The sequence below is a fragment of the Motacilla alba genome, chromosome 2 (genome assembly GCF_015832195.1).
Source record: "Motacilla alba alba isolate MOTALB_02 chromosome 2, Motacilla_alba_V1.0_pri, whole genome shotgun sequence".
In the NCBI taxonomy this organism is placed as follows: Eukaryota; Metazoa; Chordata; class Aves; order Passeriformes; family Motacillidae; genus Motacilla; species Motacilla alba.
In genome coordinates this window covers 26,857,783-26,884,132 of record NC_052017.1, presented here as the reverse complement: position 1 = coordinate 26,884,132, position 26,350 = coordinate 26,857,783, and the positions used below count along the sequence as shown (strand labels likewise).

The 26,350-nt window shown below is 36.2% G+C and overlaps 1 protein-coding gene across 13 annotated transcripts in view; it reads left to right on the top strand.

Moving 5' to 3' along the window:
- Positions 1-14,877, top strand: part of THSD7A (thrombospondin type 1 domain containing 7A) — a 267,555-nt gene extending 252,678 nt beyond the window's left edge. For 10 of the 13 annotated variants that reach the window (XM_038128932.1, XM_038128935.1, XM_038128929.1 and 7 more), the window contains 6 exons: positions 846-1,019; positions 2,051-2,146; positions 5,099-5,181; positions 5,511-5,721; positions 9,021-9,108; positions 10,777-14,877. In XM_038128932.1, coding sequence (XP_037984860.1) covers positions 846-1,019; positions 2,051-2,146; positions 5,099-5,181; positions 5,511-5,721; positions 9,021-9,108; positions 10,777-10,861 — 737 coding nt within the window. In that variant the 3' untranslated portion in view covers positions 10,862-14,877. Of the gene's footprint in view, positions 1-845; positions 1,020-2,050; positions 2,147-3,986; positions 5,048-5,098; positions 5,182-5,510; positions 5,722-9,020; positions 9,109-10,776 lie in introns of those variants that run through there. The other 3 variants (XM_038128940.1, XM_038128941.1, XM_038128942.1) reach the window with 3 other exon arrangements.
- The last annotated feature ends 11,473 nt before the right edge of the window (positions 14,878-26,350 follow it).

Below are 26,350 nucleotides of genomic sequence, written 5' to 3'. Positions count from 1 at the left end.
CTTTCCTAAGGTTGGCAAATAAAATTCCTTCATTAATCAGGCATCCGGTCAACACAGTACTGATTATATCTGTCATCAGTATAATGCAAGGTAGCATGAATTTTTAATGGCTTTCTCTCTGAAATAATGAGAACTAAGAGGTTTATTTATGAGTTTGTGCACAGTCTAGTCCCATTTTCAAATGCAGTTTTAACAAAATGGTTTCTTTGTGTTGTGCCTCAGATCTTCCTTAAATGTTCTGTAGCTGATTGTGCTAATTAGTGTCATTAGTATAATTTTATTTTTCAGTTTTACACTACAGAATTCTACAGGTCTATTAGCCTAACATGAAATAACAAGAACAGACATTTTAATCATGTTCCCATTTTCCTTTCTTTCAAAGGATTTTCCATCAGTTTCTTCTATGTCTATTTAGAGAAAGATAATAATTAATCTTCTTAATACTAGAAAATGTTTTCTAAGATCAAAGATGAATTGAAAAAAATATGTAAATTTAGTGTAAGACATACTTATCTTAAAATGTACAAAAATCTAGGCATTGGGTAGAGCATTGCAAAGAGATTCAGAATGAGTGTGATCTCATGGGACTACTACAAGAAACTAAAACTGCTTTAGAACAAAGTGGCCCTTGTATAATCTTTATAATATTTTCTACAACACAGACATTCAGATAGTATCAAAATGTTATCTTTTCTACCCTATGAGTCAAGTTTAAAAAGAGGAATGAAAGGAACTAAAAAGAAGGAAAATTAAGAAAGTGTACTTGGACATTTTAAAGACATATTCAGTGTAAAAAACTCTTCACATACAAACATCATTCATCTTATAAAACTGCTCTTTGACAGGGGACTGTTACTTGAGAGAGTGGTCAGAATGGAGCCTTTGCCAGCTAACCTGTTTTAATGGTGAGGATCTTGGTTTTGGAGGAGTACAAGTCCGATCTAGAGCAGTGATCATTCAGGACTTAGAGAATCGACATCTTTGTCCAGAACAGGCTTTGGAAACAAGACCATGCAATGGTAAGCACCAAAATATATGTAAGGCTGGTTCTGGTAAGAAAAAAATACAGAGCAACCATAATTTTGTTTTCTTTCTGTTCATGGTATTGGTTTTAGGCAAATGCAAATTTGATAAACAGAAATGCACTTAAATTATTGTTTTCCATAGATCAACCATAACGAGAAAAACTTTCAAGTCGTAACTATCATATGCTACCCCTCTAGAATTATTCTTTTTTAATAATAACATTTCTTTTTATATGGGACAAAGAGTTTCCCTATACGCTTAGTAACATTAACAAAAGAAATCTCTGAGTTTTGATTCATAACCAGATTTAGATTTCTTTCTACCCTTTGAATTGTTAATTGCATGACAATATCATTAAAATGTCTCAGCCATGCTTACCACTGCTAGCAGACAAAGAAGAAAAGTAGTAGTAGTAGTAGTAGTAGTAGTAGTAGTAGTAGTAGTAGTAGTAGTAGTAGTAGTAGTAGTAGAAAGAAGAAAAGTAGTTTCCTGTACAAAAAGGAATTTTATATTTATGATAGTGAGCTAGGGTGCAGAAGGACACCATGATTCATCCCATATGAGACCATATGAGATGTGCACAGAAGAGCTGAGACATGAAGCCAGATGCAGCCCTAGCCGCTTCACCAAACACTGGAGCACTGGCTGAAGCTCAGTGTTACCAGGAAAGGAACCTGACCCCTAAATGAGTTTTGTACAACAGATGGGCCACAACCATTATGGAAACCATTATTGGAAACATGTCTTGTACCCATTTACTGCATTAGGCTTGCTAGTTAGTGTCTCAGACACATCTGGTTTATTCTTTACGTGTCCAGTAAGTGCAGGAGACCCTGGGAGCTCCACGTGTGTGGTTCAGTGCTGGATGAAGTAGAAAGGGGCACACTTAACAGCTGTACAAGCCATTAATCTTAATGAGTGTGGCCACAAAATGAGTTTGGTCAGCTGATGAGTGTGGCTGCTGCCTGTGGTAGTCTAAAACCCTGTCATTAAATGTCTTGAAATGCGGATGTTCTCTGTGCAGATGGGCAGTGCTATGAGTACAAGTGGATGGCTAGCCCATGGAAGGGATCCTCTAGGACCGTGTGGTGCCAAAGGTCAGATGGTTTAAACGTCACAGGTAATTACTCATTTTATATACACAAAAAAAAGCCTGGAAAACAGGTGGAAAATGTTTTCCCAACAAACAGAAAAAAAACAACCCCACCCTTCCTGGGGTATGAATCAAAATCATCTTTTTGCATATTAAAGATGTTGTTTATTTTCTAGAATCATGCAGCATGTAATGCTTAAATATAAATATTATCTTTTGTAGTGGACCTAAAATGTTTTACATTGTATATGTTTGGGGTTTTTTTTACCATAAGCATCTTTATACTTCTAAATGTAGGGTTTCAAATTTCAGACCTTACAACAAATAAAATTTTTATGTATTACAGGTCATTTCATACAAAGGCAGAGAAAGTTGCACAGCTTGATAATATCATTCATATATGATATATCTCCTTAAAGTTACAAAATATAAATTTTTAATAAATGTGCTAATATGAGTTTATTTCTTTACTTTAATGCCATAAATCTGTATCAGGATAGATAATGGACTTCCATGGGATGTTGTGATTTTGGGGCAAGCCAAAGCAAAAAAACCATGAATTAGGAGCAACTGAGGTCTCAGAAGAAAACCTTCATATGAATCTATTTATATGGATTTCTATATTGGCAATAAGGATTCATTTAAGCTAAGAGTTATGCATTAATTTTAATATTTTTTGTGTCAACCAAGTGATAGTAAAAGAATCCCAGAGACTGTAAACATATCCTCAATGCCAGCTGCTGTCAGGTCAGTCACAGCAGAGGGGCTGTTATTATGTATTGCCACCACAATACTCATTCATGATGGAGTCCACCGCTACTGTCTGTTGTAACAGTAGAAATAAAATATTTGTGTTATTTTTACAAGGTATTGAAATAATAGCTCAAAGTCTCTTGCAAATCTTACCTTGTGATATAGACTATTAAAACACATCTTGTTCACAAGAATGGCAACAGGGCATTATTCATGAACCTTGATTGCTTCCTGCTTAGCTAAGATGCTTCTATGGTACGTAAAGAGAGAAATCTTAATGAGATTAATATAGGATATTATCTATGAAAGATCCTATAGGATTTGAAGTAAATAGCATCTTGGAGATTATGGCTCTGAGATGTTAAAATCAGAATATATTCATAAATCACAGTCAGTCAAATGAAAATAATTATTTATTCTGATGTGATTGAATACAGCCTTGTGATAAATTTTAGGAAAGACAAAAGTATGACTCTGTGTTATTGGCATATTTTTCATAATGGGACTTCCAAGGCAGACAAACCTCAGACCTATATTGTATCACTTTTTTTTCAAAGTTTGTTTGTATGTGGCTTTAAGCTGTGATAACTTTCTAATTTGAAAGGAAGAATAATGGAATATTCCAGAACATGCAATCACTGGGCTCCATGCAACATAAAACGATATTTTTCATATGTTCCTGTTAAATGCAAAACTATAGTTTTCATGGATTTTATGACAGTTTTCAAACACAGTACTTCTATTGTACTATTATATAAGGTGGAGGGAATTTCTCTACATTAAATATAAAGTAGTGAACCAGATTTTAATTTGCATTTTTACATTTTCTGAAAGTGTTTTGTATAAACTACAGTATTTATGAGCTCATTGATGTGATAGACTCACATATATGATTGATTTAAATTGAGATTACCTATTTTGATTCAGAAGCAACCTGTATCTTTGATTACTGTGTCTTGTCAGCCTTATTCTTGCATATTTGGACTCAACATAGAGTATTTTAATTCAGAAATTATTAAATAACTATTGTGAGTTCCGTTGGTATTTTAAGGTCTTTTTCTATTTACTCACTTGCATAAAATCACTGTGCTGAATAGTTCTTTTTTACTTGAAGGTGTTATTTCCCATGGGCGATGAGGCAACTCTTTCCTTCTGCTTCCTTGGATGACTGATATTTTATTACATAGATTCCCACAGGCATGTGATTTGTATGCTAGGATGTATGATTTTCTTTTCTGGGGGTGGGGAAAACTTATGGCAACCAGCAGGGTTTTCTTTGTTCTTCACCAGCCATCCCGTTAACACTTGGATCTGCATAACCACAACTAACTGCATCTGCTACGGTTGTGACCAACATCAGCTATCAGGATTTCATCATATCACACCTATATAAAAATGGTATTAATTTGGGAGATGCACGATAAGTTGTCCTGTAACAGTATAAATTTTAAACAATGTGATGCATATCCCTCTTCTATAAGTTAAAAGGAAACACAGGTAAATTGAAAGTGATTCTAAATGTATTTTAAAGTAATTCTGGCTGAAGTGATAGTGAAATCCTGGTTGTGTGTACTGGTCCATAACAATAACTGTGCTATATATAAAGCTGTAGAAATGAAAACTAGGTCTGTATAAAAAGGGAAAAGACTTACACCCACAATATCATCAGTATTGTAATATTCAGTACATGCTTTACTGATAAATCTGCTTTCCTTCATGAAATCTCAGAATAACATGAAGCCTTGATTCATAAAGGCATGTGTAAAAGTGACCCAGTAGCAGCAGAAAAGAGGTATCCTTTCATAAACAGGATGAGCAACTTGTTTTCAGTTCAACAGGAAAAGATAAAAAGAAAAAATATGTTTTTATTTCTACTGTGGCCACAGTTTCAATATGTAAGTCATAAGGAGGGCCCTAGAGAACCAAATCTGTTCCCTTGAGTACAGCAAAGCCTTTAAATTGTTTTTTTCCCAAAGGAAAAAAGGGGAAAAGAAAAGACTCCATTGCCAACTATTAGTTCTCTGAAATGCACATGGAATTAAATACATTTGCTGTATCCTTACTCTACGTATAAGAAAACACTTGATTCCAATTATGCTTCACCCTGCAAAAAAGGACTCTTACATTCAAATTAGCAAAAAGATTGTCATCCATGATATAGTGCAGCAGGTAATTTCACCAGTGGTGAGGTATTACCATGTGAAAATATGATTTTCTGTCCTACAGGGGGCTGTTTAGTGATGCGCCAACCAGATGCTGACAGGTCATGTAACCCACCGTGCAGCCAACCCCACGCTTACTGCAGTGAGGTATGTGCTACTGCATTGGAGCATAGAACACCCCCACGAGGGCTTCCCACACATCTCTTGATTACAAAGATTACGCCAAAAAAGTATTTTGAGTGATTTTACAAGTCACAAATTTGTTAAAACCCACCTTGCACAATTTTCTACCTTTCAATTAAATATTAAATAGTTGATATGGTATGAAATTGCATAAAAATATATAAAGAGGTACTCTCCTGGCTAGCACTCATCAAAAACACTCTTGTCTTCCAGTCATCCATGTTGTTATGCTTTATAGCTCACAGAAAACCTTGTTTTTCTGCTACACGTTGTAAAACACTTGTTCCCTACAGACTAGGACATGCAGTTGTGAAGACGGATACACTGAAGTGATGTCCTCCGATGGCACACTCGAGCAGTGCACTCTCATCCCAGTGGTGGTGATCCCCACCATGGAGGACAAAAAGGGAGATGTGAAAACCAGTCGAGCTGTGAACCCTACCCAGCCTTCCAGTAACCAGACAGGACGAGGAAGGACCTGGTTTCTGCAGCCTTTTGGGCCAGGTGAAGTCATGCAATGAGCAGTTCTTAGCGCTAAGTACCGCTGCAGGATCTGGCTTTTTTTTTTTTTTTGTATATCTAGGAAGACCAGAAAAACCCTTGACTGTTCATTTAAGAAGGCAGGCATGTACTCTCACTGAAAACAAAGGAAGAGACATAAGTAAACACCTAGCCCTCTCACTACTCCATCACTATATCTTTTGAAATCTTATACTGGAGATTTCCTTTTAGCCAGTCTACCTGTTAAAATTCACAGAAGCTATTTGAAATGTGACTGTGGAAAGGAGTTTCCTGCAAAGGTGCAAGCCAGTGTATTAAATCATGGTGTCTCAACCAATAATTCTGTTGACAGAGGAATGAAAGGATAGCACTGAAGACTGCAAATAGTAAAGTCTTCTTAAAATTTGCAGACATAGCAAAAATTGTAGGAAAATAATTGGTATAGGTGTGCTAATACTTTTCTGACATATCCATATTCATACTAATTCATGTTAGTCAAATGCTAACTATATTATTCATATTTAGCATGGGCCTGCTCTAAGTCTCTATGAGCTATATTTGCTTTTGTGATGGACCATGTTCTTTAGAGCTGAGCAAAGACTTACATCCAAGAGTGATGTAAAATATAAGTTATTTCATAAAAAATACTCCATAAAGTCCATCATATAATCAGATGTCAGTAAATATTTTTAGTCTTACTAAATATTTGGATAAAAAAAATTAATTAACAAAATACTTTCACATAAGAGATACGTTGCTTGTCCAAAATATTATTAATTATTGAAAGAGAGCAATTGGTTATCATCTTAAGTGTCTCTTAAGTCACATAGGGCTAAGTATACTAATATACTTGTGTATTAGTGTGGTCATTTATTTTTAAAGGGTTTTTTGATGTTTTTAATTACAGAATTGAAAGTAATATCTTTACATGCATAATCCATAAGGTATTTCAAGTTGAGATTTATAAAAATATTTCTAATATGCAGATAAATAATGTTTGGGTTAGAAATTAGAAATACTTATATTAGATCCCATTATTCCTACTAGTATTTACTATTATTTGTACTTTGATATTATATTTGATGCCTGCAATAAAATGGTCTTTGCTCCAAGTACTTTGATCAACAATAAAAAATAGAAAATTAAACTTTTCTGGTCCTCTTTTAAAAAACAGCATCTTACCAAATATTATTTACTCATTTTAGCTAATCCCTCCTGAAAATGCCAGAGGGTGTGTTGTAGCACACAGAGTGATAGCAATAAGCAAATATCAGACAGTCACCTTCAACAGTTTAGGAATATGGACACTCATGTGAGCTCAGGGAGGGTTTTGGAGCAAGGTACATTTGAGAAACTCCATGAAAACTCACTAATTTTATGTAATTTGAGATGGGAAGGAGACATAGCTCAATTCAGATAATCTTAAACATACTCAATGGAATGAATAATTTATGCAGTAAAGATACGAGCAAATGCAAGAGAAAGTGAACATTTTCCAGTTCTGATGAGATTTAAGCTTAAGTGTTTTATTTCAGGATTGGATATCTATTGGAAAGGTTTGGGTTTACTCTGGCATGATTATGTTTTTTTTCCTCACAATTTCTGAGTCTAGATCTTAAATAGGTCTTTCATTTTCTTCCACAAATTACATTGCAGTTCCAGAAAGGAAGGTATTAAAACTGTCCTCTTCAGTTGTCTGGGCTGAGGTATTGCCACAAAAAGATGAATCTAAGATGCCAATTCCCTTGCATACTTAGAAATAATCTGTCCAGAGATAATTCAGAAAGCCTGAGTCAGAGGTCAATAGTTGCATAATAGGAATGACCTCATTAACAGAGTTCCTTGCTTTGACAAAAACAAATAAATCTGTATACAAGATATTGCCAGCCTTTTTTTCAAGGAGAGGTTACTAAAGAAAACCAACCTGAAAAAACCTAAGCCTCTTACATTTACCAATGGAAATAAGCCAAGGAGAGAAGAAACTAACCTATTTAGCAGTACTAAAATCTGAATTCTTCTCATTGATATTATCGTATCATAGGCTATGTCAGGTCAAATCTACTGTTCCATTAATTTTTAATGGATCAGTTATTTCAGTTATGTCAGTTATTATCAGTTACAATGCTTCATTGGGTTGATTAAGGTAATGAAGGTAAAATGTTCTGATATTGATTAGTCTTGAAAAACGTGTCCACATGACAGCAATCTTAGTCTAACTTCTGTTAATTTTATTGTGGAAATAAAAACTGCATTGATAGTGTCTTTTGGTCCTGCAGAGCTAACAAGAAGCACTAAGTGTTGGTCAGAAAAATTTTAGCTTACATTGAAGATACACACAACTTTACAATAAAACTTATACCACTTGAAAATTAAATCCTTCAATTTTATAATGGTGATTTTTTTATTGTCAAGGAGATACAACGAGGCTAGCTAATCCCCTGGAAAACAATGTTTGTAAAAAGCTGTTTAGAAATTTGAAAAATGAGTTGGATAAAACTAGTGAGTCAAAAAGCATGCACTCATTTGGTTGTGACATGATCATCTGGGGGCAGAGCAAAATCCCACAGACAAAGCCACATCATTTTCCTTATAGACATGGGTGCATCTGAGGCAAGGAGAGTGGTATGTATGCCCAGACCTCCAGGGACATCATGTCCAAAATACAAACTGCACAGGCTGCACATAAATACAGTCCTTATCAACAGACTGTTGTTTTATTTAGGAGCATGGGCTGGGGGTTTTTTGTGTATTTCCATTTTGTGAGGAGAAGTCATTTATAACAGCAAAACTTGCATTTAGTAGGGAAAGCAATTTTAAAATTGTGCTACTTGATGCAGTAGTAAAAGTTGTGTATGTGCAGCTAAGGGATGGATGACATACAGCATGCTAAGGGCTTTTAAAAACATACGAGTAAATAAGAACAAGAATTAAAATAACACGCAGATTGCCTTACCAGAGCTAGAATAGAAAGTAATGCTAAATGAGTCCCTGGCTGATGCACTGCCCTGTGATCACACTGAGGGATTGCTCACTACCAGGGAGACCCAAAGCTGAGTTTCTGGGTCTCTGACCTGCTGCCTCTGCCCCAGATCTCAGTTCCATTTGAATTATCCTGACTCCAACTGAAAAGCAGAGCACAGAGAAGTCATTGCTCAGTTGTTTAACAATATTTACTCTGATTAAACTGTAATTGCTAGTGAAGACATTTATTTTGGATTATTAAAGTATTTCTATGCTATATCAGAACTAATAATTCTACTAGACTAACTCAAACACTACTGACTAACATTCATTCCTTTTAGATGGGAGGCTGAAGACCTGGGTTTATGGTGTAGCTGCTGGTGCATTTGTTTTACTCATCTTTATTGTTTCTATGATCTATCTAGCCTGGTGAGTTCTTTAATTATTTATAAGAAAACAGTCCCCTCACAGACTGTAATGAAAATGTTTGCATCTGCTGCTGTAGAAACTGCAGATACTTCTATGAACTGCAGTGTTTAATTTGCCTTGTGCTTTTGTCCAGACCCAGGTTAGCAGATTCTGGTTTTATTCTAGATGGATCACCACATGCTCTTCTGAGGGTATAAGAGCTTACAAATATGGGGTAGCTTAGTGTACAGTTCATTTTTGCTCAGTTTATCTTGGTTGTTATATACAATGTCCAGAATAATTTTATTGTGTCTGTATCAAAAAATGCTGAGAGAAATAGCAACAAGGAAATTGAGTAACCAGGCAAAACATATTTTACACTTGACAAGATATAGAGATACAGAACCAGAAAAAATCGGAAAACTTTCTCATCTTTTTAATACTTTAAATAATACTTTTTTGAACAAATCACCTTTGAGAAGGTGCTCCCAGGAGTTTTCTAGGTCCTGTTTGGAATTTTTGATCCAGATGACAGTACAGGTGAAAGGTGAGGGAAGTGTGGTCATATACATCAGCTATTGGCCTTACTGCATTAGTAGGTGTTTGGGGGACTTCTGGGTATGTTTGCCATTCAGTAAACTTTGCCCAAAACCTCACTTCTGTCTAGGTAATATAAAAACTAATTTGGGTTCTTTTGGTTGCTTTTTGTTTGATTGTTTGTTTTTTGTGGGTTTTTTGTTTTGTTTTGTTTTTTGGTTGTTGTTGGGATTTGTTTGCTTGTTTATGTTTTCTTCGCGGTCTACAATTTGGTTAGTTGGTCGGGTTGTGGGGGGTGGAGCTTGAGGAAAAGGAAATCCATTAGCATTCAACAACTGCAGATTGTTTGGACTGGAACCTGTGGCTACTGCAAGTGATTATAACAAAAAGTTTCATATAAAAGATTCAGATTTGAGCAGCCTAAGTGACACAGCTGAAATAAGATTTTTGCCAAGACTGAGGATGTACAGGCCTGATTTAGAGAAATGCTTACATTACGCTCTAAAAGAAGATTACTACTAAAGCATGGATAAACATTTGTATTCCTTTGGCCTGGTAATTTTTTAAAACTTTATCAAATGGATTGGAAATACTGCTGGATTAAAATCGAATTCAAGGTTAGACAAGGCATATTATGTCAAACAGCCATACCTCTGCTATTAATGACTGGTTTGATTATAACATCTAGAATTAATTGTAGGTATTCCAGCAAGTATAATGAGATAAAACCAATCAAAAGATGGGTCTTTCCTGTGGAAACCCTTGATGTGTCAAGAGCAGTTTAATATTTGAGTCACATAATTTAAAAGAACCTGATTGAGCTTTGATACATGACCAAATATTGCATGGCAGGCTCTGAATTCTTCTGAAAACTGGATGATGTTGCAAGAGTACCTGCCAAGGATTTCATCAAGTCACATTAGCACCATAACAGCTTGTTTCTGATTAACTGAGCTTTGAATTAGATATTGCTTTGGGTTGATAAAGGGATAATTAGTGATCCCAGTAAAGGTTTTAGGGTTATAGATTTTATAAACAAACAACTGAATGCATTATCAGCATGCTTTTCTTTCATTTAAGACTGAAATACATTTTTGTATGTTATTAGTTGCTTGTTATATTTACCTTAAATAAATTATCTTACTGTTTTAGCAAAAAGCCAAAGAAGCCCCAGAGAAGGCAGAACAACCGACTGAAACCTTTAACCTTGGCTTATGATGGAGACGCAGACATGTAAACTACGACTTCTCATGGAGACAAATGGAGTTTAAACTATAGGAATGAAATCAGAAGGTGTCCAAAGCCACAGGGATTTTCTATGGAGTGGATTAAGTGTTTTGAATTTTTCTTTTTTGTAACTGCACCATTGATAAAGAAGGATGGATTTCACAATGCCTACTGATATTCAAGGTATTATTGCTTTACTTTAGACCATCAGCACCGAGAAATCAGGCAGAATCACATTAATAGACACTGCAGTTGGAGATTTGTGGTGTTTCCTCAGTCTTAGAACTGAGCACCACTTCTGCCTCCAGAATACTGTATCTGACATAGTATTAACACTTGGAAGCCCCTGCATCATTAACCAAGTATAATCAGTACGCATGAGGAGTTTGTACCAAGCTATGACTCTTTATATTCAAACATAACATATATACTTGATTGAACCATATGTATTATTCTATCAGATTATATACGTGATGAAGAGCATTTTAGTGCTTAGTACAATATTAACTTTTAACTGGGATTAACCCACTGAGCAAGTTCAACAGTTTGCCAGTTGATGATAACTTGTGTTCACCTGTGTTTCAGAGGGCAATGACTCACTTGCAAAATTCTGTCCTGCTACCACTCCAAATTATAAAGGCCTCATGTCTACATCCAGAGAGGAGGCATTGTCAGATTCACTATTTTCTAGTGGTTGGTGTCTGGAAAAAATACCTGCTGAAAATGTTACAATACGTTTCTACTTTCTCTAACTCAAACTGTTGCCTGCATATTTTTTGCTACATGTAAGGCAAATTTTTGCACTATATTAGTGCAGCATGATATGCACTTAACTAGTATTGCCATAGAAACTGCCTCTTTTCGGAAAGGATAATGATGTATCTAGTGCAAGGATTGTCAAGTAGACAGGTCTTGAATCCTGAAGAGAGTAGTGTTCAGTTTGGACTGCGACGGGATGGAATCAGCTACGACATTTGCTGTACACGCACCGTTCCTCATCACAGCAGCCATTTGTACTCTACACCATGGCAGTAATACAAGTGTCTAGTTTCTTGCCCCATCTACCTATACTGGTATAGATTGTCCTGCTGGTTTCTAATTGTACTTTGAAGGCTGTTTATGACTAGATTTTTTATATTTGTTAACTTTGTTAGAAAAAAAAGAAAAGAAAAAGAAAAGTGGTTGCCCTGTAATCTTGAGTGACATACTTCTTGTCTAAAAAGGTATTCTGATTGTTCAACTAAAATAAAATGGTTTTTCTTTTCTTTCCTTCTGTTAATGAGAGCTCTTTCACTGTTACTGGCAGTGTAATACTCAGAGACGTTTTGTCTTTTCTAATTGGGATCATTCAATAGACTCTTTTAATTATTCAGTTAAACTCCTGAGTGTACTGGCAAGTAAAAAATAAGATCAATAGTTCTGCCATTGTAATACTCATGACTTTTTAAAAAACTCTGGCAGTATGAAAACTCACTGTTAACCTCTTCCATGCTTATGGCTTTTCAGTGTTAGGCTTCAACATGAAGCTCATTGACTTGCCACTCATGTGACATGGCTGTTACGGAGGTGCTCCATGACCTGAGAAGGGTTATTCTCCTCAAATGGCTTCTGTGTGCAGCCAGAGCGTACAAGTGACTGTGCCACTGCTAAGCAATACAAAACTTTATCAGGCAACCTCTCAAAAATAGTTGTTACATAAAGTTCAATATTAGGTTCTCAGGTCTTTTTTATAACCTAAACCACTTCTGCCTACTCATCACTCTATTTACTCAAGAAGCACCAGTTTTTGCACACTGAATAAAACTAGCTTTGCAAACTTTGGCCCAGATCCACTGAAATCAATTACAAGACTCTCATGGACATCAATGGGTAATATCAGCTCTTAAAAATACACGCCTTTGTTCTACGTAGAATAATTCTTGAAACCAATGAACATTTTGTGGTTATTCAAGAGAGATTATGGTCCTACTTTAACTTAGCTGCCATATTATCAGTGTGGTGTTACTGCATCAAGAAAATTACCTTCATCCCACTGTGTAGGTATTCCCCAAATGGGAATGATGAGCAGAGGAACAATGGTAACAATACTTGGTGCAGGTTTAATTTCTCATTTTATACCTTGATCCAGCTGCAGCTGATGAAGTTTCATGGCCACCTGCCACTGCAGTGGTGCGTTCATATATGTATTTCAGGACTGGAGTATTCAGTCTTATGTCACTTTGTAAAGGTCCATTGCAAAAATACAAATCTTGATAATTTTAATTTTCATCATTCTTGAGTAGAGAACAAGAAAAACCTGTTTGATTCCTGTTTTGTCAGACACAAAAAAAAAAACCCTTGGAAAAATTATAAAGTATTAAAGAACAATAACTACACGTGGAGACAAATTTTAATAATCATTTCTGGTTTTTAAAACGTCTGATTCTGTGCTGTCGAATAGTTTTGGACCAAGAGGGCATTGAGGGAACAGGGTTTCTTTCATTGGCGATAAGTCTTCTTTATGACACTGGCTGGTCTTAGCAGGAGCTGTTGCCTAGTTCTTGCCTTGAAGAATTTTATGCCCTAAATCTAAGCATTTAATAACTTAAAGGTATGACATCTCCATTTCCTTACCACATTAAATGGATGGACAGAGAGATAGGAGGGTTTTTTAAAGTCTGTTTGGCCTTTGCAATCCATGCAAGTGTTTTAGTATGTGTTACATTTTATATCTGATCAGTGAATATCTGGTGCACATCTGCATCATACTAGTGCTGCATTTAAAATCTAGAGTGCGTTTTTATTATTATTTTTTCTATGAACAGAGTGCATGGAAATTTGAAGCCAGAGCGGCTTCCCTCATTATTAAGAAAAAAATACTAGGCTGTAAGGAAAGCTGAAATTTTATGTAAATCTAAATGTTGCAAAGGTGATCAAGCCCTCTAGCATTGAAACAGAAGTAAATAATATGTGAATTATCAATGTAGAATGAAAAGCAATTTGCTTTAAAAATCAGAGTGCTTCTACAAATCCAGTGCCTAAAGCAGCCACTACTGTAGATTATTAGTTTGTGAAAGTAATGTTTCCAGTGATCAAATAAACCATTCAGAAAATAGCAAAGTAGGTATTTTCCTGTTGATGTGGTGGTTTATATTTTTCTTTTTAAAACTGTAGTTTCTAGCTTACTGTGTCTGCTTTGAGTCCTGGAGCAGTTCCTTTTTGAAGCTTTGATGCAACTGCACAAGCCTATTTATAGTTGGTATAAAGCATCAATTTTGAAACCCCCTTCCTCCTGCCAAAATGTAATAAAGTTTTTTTTCCAATCTTACAATTTGAAGAGAGCAATTTAAAAACTCTATGTGTAAATCACTGTAAAATATACCTTGAATTAAATGGAAATCTGTCTTTTTACCTTTATGTAAATCGTTAAGAGTTAAAAGTTTATTTTGCCTAACTTAATTTACTTGAATATTTATTTTGTAGAACGAGGAGGCAGCTGTCTGAGGAATGTTTACTTTTTTTTTGTTAATGTTAATTTGTAAATTCTGTAATGCATTTTTATTTTTTAAATTATGTACATTTCTTTTTTAATGCACAAAATGTTTACGTACAACTACTACTGCAAATTTGTGTATATTGTCACTAAGCTTTATTCAGTTAATACAGATGATGTGAAAATGTAGCAAGTCTTACATTTTCATCTGGGTTATTTTTACATAACTGATGTATTGCTGACAATAAATATAAACACAAAATCATTTAATGTCATTTTTTTAAAAATAAATGTAGTATTCTATGCTGGGATAGAGTAACAATAAAAGCCAGATCCCTAAAATATGACCAGCTTTTAAATAGTCTCTTCTTTTTTCTGAAAGGCATTAGCAAACATATTCTTGTTAAAAATTAGTCTTTCTATTTAAAAAGAAAAATACTTTCTGATGCTATAGTAAAATCAAGTCTGTTGCTACAGTCCTAGTTGACCTGGAAATTTACAAAACATATTTTGTCGATTGATAAATATCCAATAAATGAAATTTTGAAAAATAACCTTTTCTTCCTTGCCACTTTTATGTCAGAAAAAACAACCCTTCTGTAGAGAACAAGGGGTCAATCAAGATCTCACTAAAAGACATCTATTTACTTCAAGTCAAGCTGTATCTGTCACTGTCCCTACACAAGAAGAAAAAGAACAAAAGAAGTCACTTTGCAGTTTTTCATAATTGCTCATATTCAATCTCTGTGCTCTCCAAAACTCAAATCTTTTCATATCCAGTTCTGCTGTGTAATTTATACACCATATCATGGAGGTTTGTCCTGTTTCAGTAGCTATTACCTCCCCAGTAATCTTTCCAAGCTAACCCCTAAAAGATTTAAACACAATTTTGAGAGCACACAACTCTGGTTTTCGAGGCATTTCAGGATTTTCACAAGCAACTCCTTACCTACATTTTGTCCTGCTGGAGTCCACAGTAAAACCACAGAAGTATTGGTCTTGAATTCCCACCTAAAGGCTAGCTGAGGGATAGAGGAATTTTTAGATCATTTAAATGTGTTCCATTCAATAAAGGCAAAAATTTTGTGAGCAGTTAAAAAACATCCAACAGAAGAAAATTTAAATTCTCATTTAAATTTAGAGAATTATCTGTGGTATACTAATGAAGATGATAGAGTCTTCATATTCAGTAAAGAAAATGTGGTAGGACTTTGGCAACTGTTTGAAAGACTTTTAGATTAATGGGAAAGGGTAGTCTTTATTTTAAAAAGAATCCAAAAATATTAGAGGAGAGTATGATTTTCTAGTACAAGTGTGATGAAAGGACCTGAAGTGAGAGGTAAATCAAGAGACTTAGATAAGCTTTGTAAATGTTTTAGCCTTCTAGTAATGTGAAAACCTGCAATATTGGAGAATCTAGAAAACCTAGAAAATTATCCTGCTGCTACAGTAGTGAGCTTCAGCAGCCATTCAGGATCAGCTTGGCATCACTATCAGTTTAGCTACAGAAAATGTTATCTCTAAATCTTCTGATTGGGTTTTTGGTTTGGTGGGTTTTGGGGTTTTTTTTGATACCGGAAAGTTGGCTGTCTATCCAAAAGCAGGTAATGGCCCGGCAGATGGAACAAACACTTGCATTTTTTTTGAGGGGGGTAGAGGTGGGTTTGGGTGTGTATGTGTGCATATGTTAGTCTCTGTTTGCCTATTCGTTTATTTTTCAGCAGAGGCTGAGAGTGTGCCATTTTGCTTACCTTCATTTGGGCAGTGCTCCTGGCTATGAAGGGCATTTCCTGTGGGGACATTCTGGTGAAGCATCTCTACATCCTTTTGTAAACAGGCATCTTTTCTGAGTCCTGCTTAAACAGAAAAGTGGGAAGGTTTACTTCATGGCACATTTTAAATGTCATATAGGCATATGTCAATGTCCTCTTCCTGCTGTCAGGCAGCTCTGCTCTGGGACAGGACTGAGCCTCGTGAGAGCACAGCAGTGTCAGGGTGACAGGTTGTTAGCACCAACCTGCAGCTAAATCCACACCCCTGACCCTTCCAGCCTGAAGAACAAGCCATTTCTGGTACTGATATTCTGACCTGCCTTGGCCAGTTGATGCTGTTGGATGCTGCCTAATCCTGCTTGTCCTGGTTTGGTTAGGTAACAGCTCTGTGGACAGGGGCTGGGTGTACAGCATGCTGAGTGCAGCTCAGCTGCAGATGCTGCCACTGAGGGAGACGGAGCACGCAACCTGCATGGACAAGAGTTTGAAGGAGGTCACGATACCCCCAATCCCCCTTCTTAAGGCTCTGCTGGGAGCCCCAGGACTGATTTGGACCCCCTTTAGGCAAGGGAAAAGTCCTTTGATTTGTCGCTGTGGTGAAGGTAAAACTTAGCCACAGGATCATAATCCATGATCATGGCTCTTGTTGTTTTCCTTTTTCAAAGAAATCTCATTTCAAACAGTTCAATTACTAAACCTATTGTTGCCCTGATTTTTTAAGACTTTCTAAGTTTTTTGATGCTTACGTTTTTGTAACGAACTTTTTTACGTACTTTCTGTAAATAATTCATTATTTTGTATTTTTTTTAATAGAAGAAGAAAAATTTGATAGATTGTTAGTTTGCCCAGTGTTATTGGAGAGGTGGCACTGTCACCCTCCAATCCACTGTCACTTTTAGAAAACTGTAAATGTTGAAATCAGAAAATAAATGTTCCCTTTTTTCTTCACCTTGAGAACAGCAGTGTGCATGTCGTTCATTTTGTGTCCTATAGCAACAACCTATTTATTTATATTATGGGTTTATATATCTAAAAATCTTTTTCTTTCTTTTCTGAGAAAATAAGATTTGGTACTTGTCCATTTATAGATGAGGGGTTAGAGGCTCTCATGTATGTTTTAATATTTTGTGGATTTTATTCAGAACCTAGCCCTTAAATTTATTGGAATTATATTCTGAAATTGAAGTTATAAAATGAATGAGATTTTCTTTTGTTTTCAAAAATATCCTTCAGAGTGTCATATAATTCTTTAAAATGGCAGAAAATTGTTTTTTAATCAGTTTTGTTTAGCTTACAAATAAAAAATGTTTCATCACAATTTCAGCATTGCATTTCAAAACAAATATAATTTTTTCCTTCTCTGAATAATTATAATTAGAGAGCAAACCCTCTTTCTTACCTATACAGGTCAATATGTGACTTAATTCTCAGCTTCTAAACTCCTTCCAGTGCTGCTCCTTAAGATATCCCTAGGGAAATAGCAATATGAGCCTGGGACCAGAATTTAGTTTACAGTTCTGTGACTGGACATTCAGTTTCTTGGTGGTCCAGTACTGACAGATTATTTTTAAGGCATTGCCTAATGAAGTCCCACAAAAAACCTCTCCCAAGCTGAACCCAAACTAATTTACAGAACTTGTGCCATGTAAAACTATGAAATTGTCATAAAAGACAAAGGGTTACATATTGCATCTTGCTTTCATACTCTAACTCAATTCCCTTAACAGCTTTATTCCTGTGCCCCCATTGTGTCTTGATGCTTGACACAACTGCCAGATTTCAGCCTTATGTGGAACTTTTCTGATTTGCACTGAGTGCTATCATAGCCTTAATTCTCTTTTGATGTGTCTTTTCACTCTTGAGATCGCAGTGAGACAACAATAGTTGCCAGCTGACAACTTACAAGTTGTGACAACTTCACAAGCGTGAAGACACGCTGTCAAAAGTAAAAATATGCATATTTAAAATGTGAATTTTGAAGGTGAAGTAATTTTTTCCTCTCTTCCTGCAAATAAAGAAGCAACTTAGAAACCTTGAAAATATCTAATTCTATATATTTTAATCATGTAATTCTATTGTTGTTACTTTACTTTTTTCTCTACTGTTCCCTTTTTATACTCATTTTGTGTAAATTTTAATTGTAAAATCATAGTAAGGGCTGTCTCTTCTGTATAATCATAGGAGGGAGAAGTGTCTCTTTGAAATCCTGACTGTGATATGACAAGAAACAATCATTAACATAAGCTCAAATTCTCAGTACCTATTATTTTTCCAAGAATGCCAGGGTGAAACCTTGGTGTGCTAGTTTGGAAATATTCTTAGGCTGTAATGTCCCTAAAGAGTGAATCACCACAGGAATCAAACAAAATCCCTATTCCATGAGCAACTCCATGGCAGGAGGTTATTCACATTTCCTGTTTTGGAATGTTATTTTAAACACACATGGATGTTCTGATTTTAGTTACTTTATCTATAAGCTATACCAGCAACTTAAAGTCATGGGTAGTACAGATGATCTTGAGGTATATTTAAAATAGTTTCTAAGTGGTGTCTAGCATGATCCATGTGTTAACAGAGCTGTGTTCAGGTAGATATTCTGTATGGAAGGTCAGGAGTGACATCTCCATACCTGTATCTTTCGATTTTGGATCTCATTTTCAGTTTTGATTTTCCACAAAATGAATTGTCATAATTTAATTTAATTTTTACTGAGATAATAGAGATTAAAACACCCCATGTACTCAGTACTGAGGAAAATTACTTCTCAGCACCAGGTCTGCTCCTTTTCAGCCAGAGGGCTGAAGCCATGTAACCTCCAATTTGGTTATTAGTCCCAAAAACATAAACTAACAGTCATTAATAAAGGCCCTGTTACCTACTAGCAAAGAACCAATTTCCCATACAGAGTCTGACTCCCAAGATAGTCTGAAAAACTGGTAGGAAATGAAGTTCCACTGATTCAGTCTTACCTGTTTTTAACAAAATAATGTTGGTGTCTTCCTTACAGCTTTGTTTCTTCAGTCTTCACAATGAAGAATTCTATAGCTCCATTTTGTGAGAGGAAATTGGTGACACCAGGATTCACTCAGTCAAGGAAAGAAAAAAATAATTAGCTGGCAGTTTTGTGACTGCCTGAAGTTGAATTTAATGGACTGCAGCAAAAGCTTTCTGCAACATTAGAGCAGCAGCTGGAGCTAAATCCTACATTTCTGTCTTAAATGGCCTTCACTTACAAGTTGATGAGCAAAACATTAGTAGCAGTCATTTGTTCAGTTTTACAGAAATATAAAAGGAATGTTTGCAGCACAAGTGAGAAGTTAATTGTCAATCTCAAGCTGACTCTCCAATCCTATTGCAGAACTGCAGTGCTGAAGAAGCCAGAGCCGAGGTCTAATGGCCTCAAGACTGCAAATGGGCCCCTTCAGAAAGGCAAAACATTATTTACATTGAAAATTGCCATACTCCATCTCTCTAACTGCATTCACTTTGAAATGAGGTGGTGCTGTGGGTGACAAGACTTTCATCTGCTACCTTGGATCAATGAAATAACAGTACAGTAGCTTTCTCCAGAATACTTCATGGGTCTCATCAAAATGCTGTGCCATGACATATTAAAATTGTCTTTATGTTTAACAAATTCTTATGAGCTATGAAGCTGTCTGCTATTATTTAAGGATTCATATACTAATAATAACACTATAAAGATTATAATAAAATAATAAAAGTGGCAATACCATTTATTATTACTTGATTTACATTGTTTAAAGCTTTTTATGTTCTATTTAAGCAGTTGTCAATTAGCATGCAAAACATCCTGGGCAGTGTCTGCTTAACTGTACTGAATTATGTGTATAACAAGAAATCACATATGCAACAGGATTGAGAGGCTTGGCGGTTTGCTGATTTTTAGGGGTTTTTTGGTAGTAGTAGTAGGGTCACAAGACAATTAAATTAAAGTACACTAAATTTCTGTTAAAGAGGAAAATAATATTTTTTTAAAAAATTCTCTAAATCACTGTATTCAAATTGCTTTTCAAAAAAGCCTCCCAGATCTACAATTTACCATACAATTCCTAAGAACAAGGAAGTTCATTGTGGTCTCAGTTTCTCTGTGGAGAGTTTGTACAATCAATGTCTTCAAATTCTCAGAGCCTTTTTTCTTTTCTTATTTTTCTTTTTTGTTTGTTTGTTTTGTTGGTTGGTTTGGGGTTTTTTTGTTTGTTTGTTTATGGGGGAGGGAGTTTGGTTGGTTGGTTTAATTTTGAGTTTTCTTGTTTTGCAGGTGTTTTTTTTGTTTTGGGTGGGTTTTTTGGGTGTGGGAGAGAGGAGAATCTTTCCCACTGTTCTATTTGTCAACATTGTACACATTTGACTGTCAGACACATGTATCTGCATCCACATATTTTTATTCTACGTCCATGTGTTTTTTTATTATTTATTATTTATTCTGGAAGACTTTTAACCCAGGTGAACTAGTTGCTAAAGGAGAACAAGTTGAAATAGCAGGAAGGGTACCACATGCCTACGTTTAATTTGTACAGTAGGACCATAGTTTTATAAAGATAGCAGTAAGAAGCAGTGGTTCAGTGCAGAATAGTGTTTAAGACTCTAACATGATGATTGCAGACCTGGAGCTGGACAGAACTGGTTTTTGAGATAACAAAGAAATAGTGTCTAACATACACAAAAGACACCATATATAGTAAATTTGGTTTAATATGGAACAACAGACCAATGCAGACAGAGCAACGGTGTAAAAGGGTTTTGGCAGACACATGAAAATGGCCCCAAATTAGAATATAGCATGAGGATTAACACAAAAATCATATTCCTCACACTGAAAAACTCCAGAGGCTGGCAATTCACTAACACCCTGCCACTGCCACCGGTATGAAACCCCACCAATCTCAGCACCCAGAGGAGCAGTGGAGGCATCCCTAACCCTGGGAGATAAGCACTAGGAGGTGTATATAAAAACATTTAAACTGCATTAACCTCCTTTTTTAAACAGTTAGATCTGGACTAGCAGTGATTAGAGTGCCTCACTTTCAGTTCTGATAATAATTTTTTTAGCTTTACCTATTTAAGCAAGCAAGATTTTGAGTGTAACAACTCTACAGCAGCTGAGAGAATTCTGGGGCAGATTGATGAGAAAAAAGGATAGATGACTTTTTGAGTTATATGAATGGACATACATTAATCTTCTCATGGTACACCACGTTCTGAAAAGGTAACAGAAAACGTTGAAAGCTAGATACACTTTGGCTTCAAATCATTAGAAAAATGTGTAGGAATGAAAGAAAAGGTTGTCATTACCTTGGAGGCATCTCTTGCTATTTTTAATTAAGAAATTCAAGCTAGTTTTGTAGGATAGTTTAATTTAGAACAGAAGCAAAAATCCTAAATTTACTAAAACTACATTATGTGCAAAGTGATGTGATAAAAGAAAATAATCAGCAGTTATAATTATTATACAAATATATAAGTATTTTTGAGGATGAATAAGACTTTTATCTGAACCATAATGGCAGAAGTTTTGTCACAAGAATGACCAGTTGCACTTGTTTTGTCCACCTAATATACCAATGAGCTAGAAAACTGTTCAATGAGGACAGACAACTGGTTAATGCTAAAAAATACTGACTGAGCAGACATGGTAAAGTAGCCTGTGGGCTAGTTATGGAAAGTATTAGAATTATGAGCAACTGGAACAAAAAAGTGCCTGAAGTGAACTAAAGATTAGCAGGAATTAACTGCAAAACACTGCAAGATAGAAGTAGGAGAAGAAAGAAAAGCAAGGGAAAATATGTCATAAAGCAATAAGCCACAGCAAAATCTGATATGATCAAGAACATGATCAAGCATGTGCTGTGAGGCTTCCTCAAGAGCAGAGTCGAATTATTTCAAAATATCTTACATTTGTGATAGTTAATAGACAAATAGTGCCTTTAACTACAGCGCAGCAAATGACTGGTGAAGACAGGGACAGAATAAGCAAAGAATTGCTTAGCAGTTGCACAATGTCTTATAAAAGAACTTACTAGCAAAAGTTATTAATGAGTGGAAAATATTAAATTATTCTTTAAAGAATAATAAAAATGCAAACTTTTCACAGCACCTTGGCAGGCTTTTTTTTGCATATACACTCTCAAACCAAATATTATTTGTGTCAGGACTCCCTAGGCCAGCAGTTGTCCACCAGCCACTGTATCTGGCAGACTTAGGTGGCTTTAACTTTTATAATGGGGACCAATTTGTTTTTGAACTTGGGCCATCTCTTAGCATCTACTGTGTGGTTGTGTTCAAGAGTCCCCAGCATGAGGGAAGGGATGAGAATCTTGACTCCATGTTTCAGAAGGCTGATTTATTATATTATGATATATATTATATTAAAAATGCTATACTATAACTATACTAAAAGAATAGAGGGAAAGGAATCATCAGAAGGCTGGAAAGGAATAAAAAGGAATGATAACAAAAGCTCATGACTGCTCAGAGCTTCGACACAGCTGGACCAATGATTGATCATCAAGTAGAAACAACTCACATGGACCAATCAAAGATGCACCTGCTGCATTCCACAGCAGCAGATAATTATTGTTTTTCTTTTCCTCTGAGGCTTCTCAGCTTCTCAGGAGAAAAAAATCCTGGCAAAGGGATTTTCATAAAATATCATGGTGACACTACTGCCCTTATCATTCCAGGGTGGTAGGTTAGAAGCGGATCTGGGGTACAGTCTAAATCAGGTACCATTGCCAGAAATCATACAAGACAAGAAGCAGGGTAGCTGGTCAGTCTTCATTTTCATCACAGTGTGGCTGTTCCCTGAGCAGCAAGGACACAGGGAAGCACCTGAAACATGTCTGCCACAGCATGGAGTCTTGGCCTGAAGAGAGAGGAACAAGATACTTATGAAGGGAGGATTTGAAGGAATGTAAACGTCATAACATAAATGAGGGGAAATATGAACAGTCTAAAATTCCAGCAAGTTCAGATATTCAGTGTTCCTTCAGAATAAGGCAAGAAAAACATGTAACTCAAGTGCATGTAGACAAAAACATACTTTGATGGATGGTCTGATATATGGCCTTGAAGAACGTCAGAGTAAATTTCAGCTCCAATATTCGTTATTCTTAGAATTAAAGCCCTCTCCAGGCAGTAAAGAAAAGAAAGCAGAAGTCCCATCAGGCAAAGTATTCAAACCAAACTGCCTACAGCAGCAGAACACTTGCAGAGACAAACAATCCTGCTGGCCAGGGAGGGCACCCAGCTCCCTTCCATTAGGGAGTGCAGTGCTGCTGATAGGCCAGGCGGTCTAGGGTGACGCCTTTGCAAACTTTGCCATTATGACAAGTTGTTTTGCTTGCTTATACTTTCATTGATCTTTATGCAATTTAATATTGTTGTAAAGCTTCAGCTAAAATTTGATACCATATATTGATTTTCTAATTAAAAAAACCCTCATAGTCCTTTGGTAAAAAGCCTTATCTTTTCAATTGTAGGTCCTTATCTTCATTTATAAACATGATGCAAATTTTCTGTAGACTTTGGTGATGTAGTTGCACCTGGATGTCTTCTTTAGCAAAAAAAAAAAAAATCTATTTCATAATCTTTCAATAGCAAACGGAGTTTCTGTTTCTTCTCCACAGAAAATCACAATATTGCTGCAAGATGAAATAGCTCAGCTACTAGGTTTGGCTTCATCACTTACAACCAGAGCCTGCATGACTTCCCAAAACCCTCTTTAGCATTTGGGATTCTCATGCACTGGACTCCCAGGCAAAGTACCTCAAGGTAAAGGATGTCTTTAGCCATAAAACAGGTCCAACCAGTTTTGATTCCCAAAAGTTCCTCTATGGTTTAATGAGAACGGAGCCAAGGCACAAGGCTTGAGCACCAAGATCTGTGCATGTGTACAGTGATACGAAGCACAGCTGTGTGAGCCTATGGGAAACAAACCACAGCCACAACACTGGGACAATTTATAAGCAATCATGTTGTTAGGAAAGGGTGAAAATAATAGGGAAAAGCAGCAAATCTTATTTGCATAGCAGAGGGCCAGAGCAGCAACAAAGCTCTTCTGAAAGCATGTAATAGCAAATGATTCAAAGCATAAAAAAACTTTAACTTCACTGAAGTGGGTATAAAAATAACTCACTGGTCAGCCTGACTCACCAAACTAGATGAGACATTTAGGTAAACATATAAACTTTACAAAACTTCCTAGCACTAAACTCCTTAATTATTGCAATTGCTTCTGTTTCATAAATAAAAGTTGAAAAAAATAATGTCTGGGTACATGGCAAAACAACAGAAATTACAAAAGCAATGACAGGTTGTGAGGACTTTAAATGACTCAGGAGATCAATTAATAGACAATATGTGAAATGAAGCAATACAAAATAATCTTTTTCACAGTGTCTGCTTTGATCTTACAGCTTGCACTAGAAGCAGCAGTTCCAGTGAGTACTGGGCTGTGAAGAGCAGAGAGCTGCAACAGCATTATTAGATTGTGCAGCGGCAGCAAGAACAGCCAGCCAGACAGAGAGAGCTCCCACATTCGCATGTTTCTTTCGCCTAATGCAAAGAACTGTTCAACAGTAAAAAAACAGAAAGAAATGAGAGTATTCACAGAACATGGGCAAACTGGTGTGAAAACCCACAAGCATCTCCTCCCAGAGGCAATACCAGAGAATTTCAGATCCATTACAAGACGGAGTCCACCAAGAATGCTATGGTATCTTGACAGCAGTTTAGTTTGAAGGCAATAAATGAAGTATTTATTTCAACTACAAGGGGACAAATAGAAAAATATCAAGGTTATAGAGGATCTGAATGTCTGATTTCATATCATCAATTGCAATTCTTAAAAGTTTTAAAATTTTAAAAATAAATGAAACATGACTTCTTGGAATACACGTCCAGTAACATAATACTGTAAATATCTATTTTCCTGCTCACTTTTACAGAAGAGTTACCCTTGCTATGTACAACATACATTTGCACACAGCCTTGTAAGTGAAGTAGCCATGGCCTGAATGCTGTGGAAACCCAGGGCACCGGGAATATTTCTCTGTCTGCTCTGGGGTGCCCTGACCCCCACGGGAGCACTGACTTTGACCCTTACTCATGCAGAAAGTTTCCTAGACTTCAAGATAGACTAGATTCCACAAAAGTGTGAAATTATTATAGAGAGCAGTGTAGGCATATCACTTGGCGAGAAAATTAGGTTTTGGTATTTTCAGTATGTTGAGGATGGAAGCAAGTTGCAGGGCACAGTGTGTCATCCTGGGTTTCTTCTTCATGTCTCTTCTTCCTCCTTCTTCATGGGTTTGGGTGGCATTCTGTAATTGGGCAGAAAACTCCACACTGCAGGCTCTGTGGGATCAGTTATTGGGTTAAAAGGGGAAATAATCTAGGTGTCAGTTCTTAATTGGATAGTTTAGCTTTAAAAGACCTTGTAACAAGAGATTGTTAGTAATTTTGTGCTTTGCTAACAAAAAGCTGCTAAACTCACAGTTGTGAGACTGTTTTACTGATAAGAAATAATATAAATAATAAACACCTGGGCCCGAACACGAATTACTGTCTCAAGTGCCTTCAATCCAGACCCAAAGAAACCAATAGACTGCCAAGGATGGCTCACTCTGCAAGAGCTGGGAATTTCCCAGGCAGTGCATGGATGGAGGCATCACGAGGCCTCTCTGGGCAGTGAGGGGTGTTTTGGTGCTGGTTAAAGGAGAGCTCTGTTAAGGCCAGATGTGCCGTGTTGGTTGTTCTCAATTCTGGAGAAGACACCAGTCCATGGGCCATGGTAGTGCAGATGTATCCACAAGGGCTCCAGAGGATGCTGTTAATGGTTTAATTACTCAGGGAAGTGCACCAATGCTTCCAGGTATCACTGTGGTACCTGAGATGCTGCAAAACAGAGACAGTCTGTTAATATTTTCTTAGACTTTCATATATATGTTCTATAGAACTGTTAGACTTTTTGAAAATAACATGTTTATACTTCTGTGTGCTTTTTCAAGTACATATTATATGGAATTGCTTAGTTTCCTTTTAACCAGTCCAGTAAAACCAGGTGCCCCCATCTTTTTTACTGCTGTGAAGGTAATAACACGAGTTATTAAAATCCTGTTGTGTAGTCTCCCAGTGTTCTTGCCTTAGAAAAAGAACAAAGACTCAACAGTTTCAAATATTTTTCCCTTTTCCATTAAAAACCCCCTGTAGTCTGAGGTAAAAGCAATTTAAT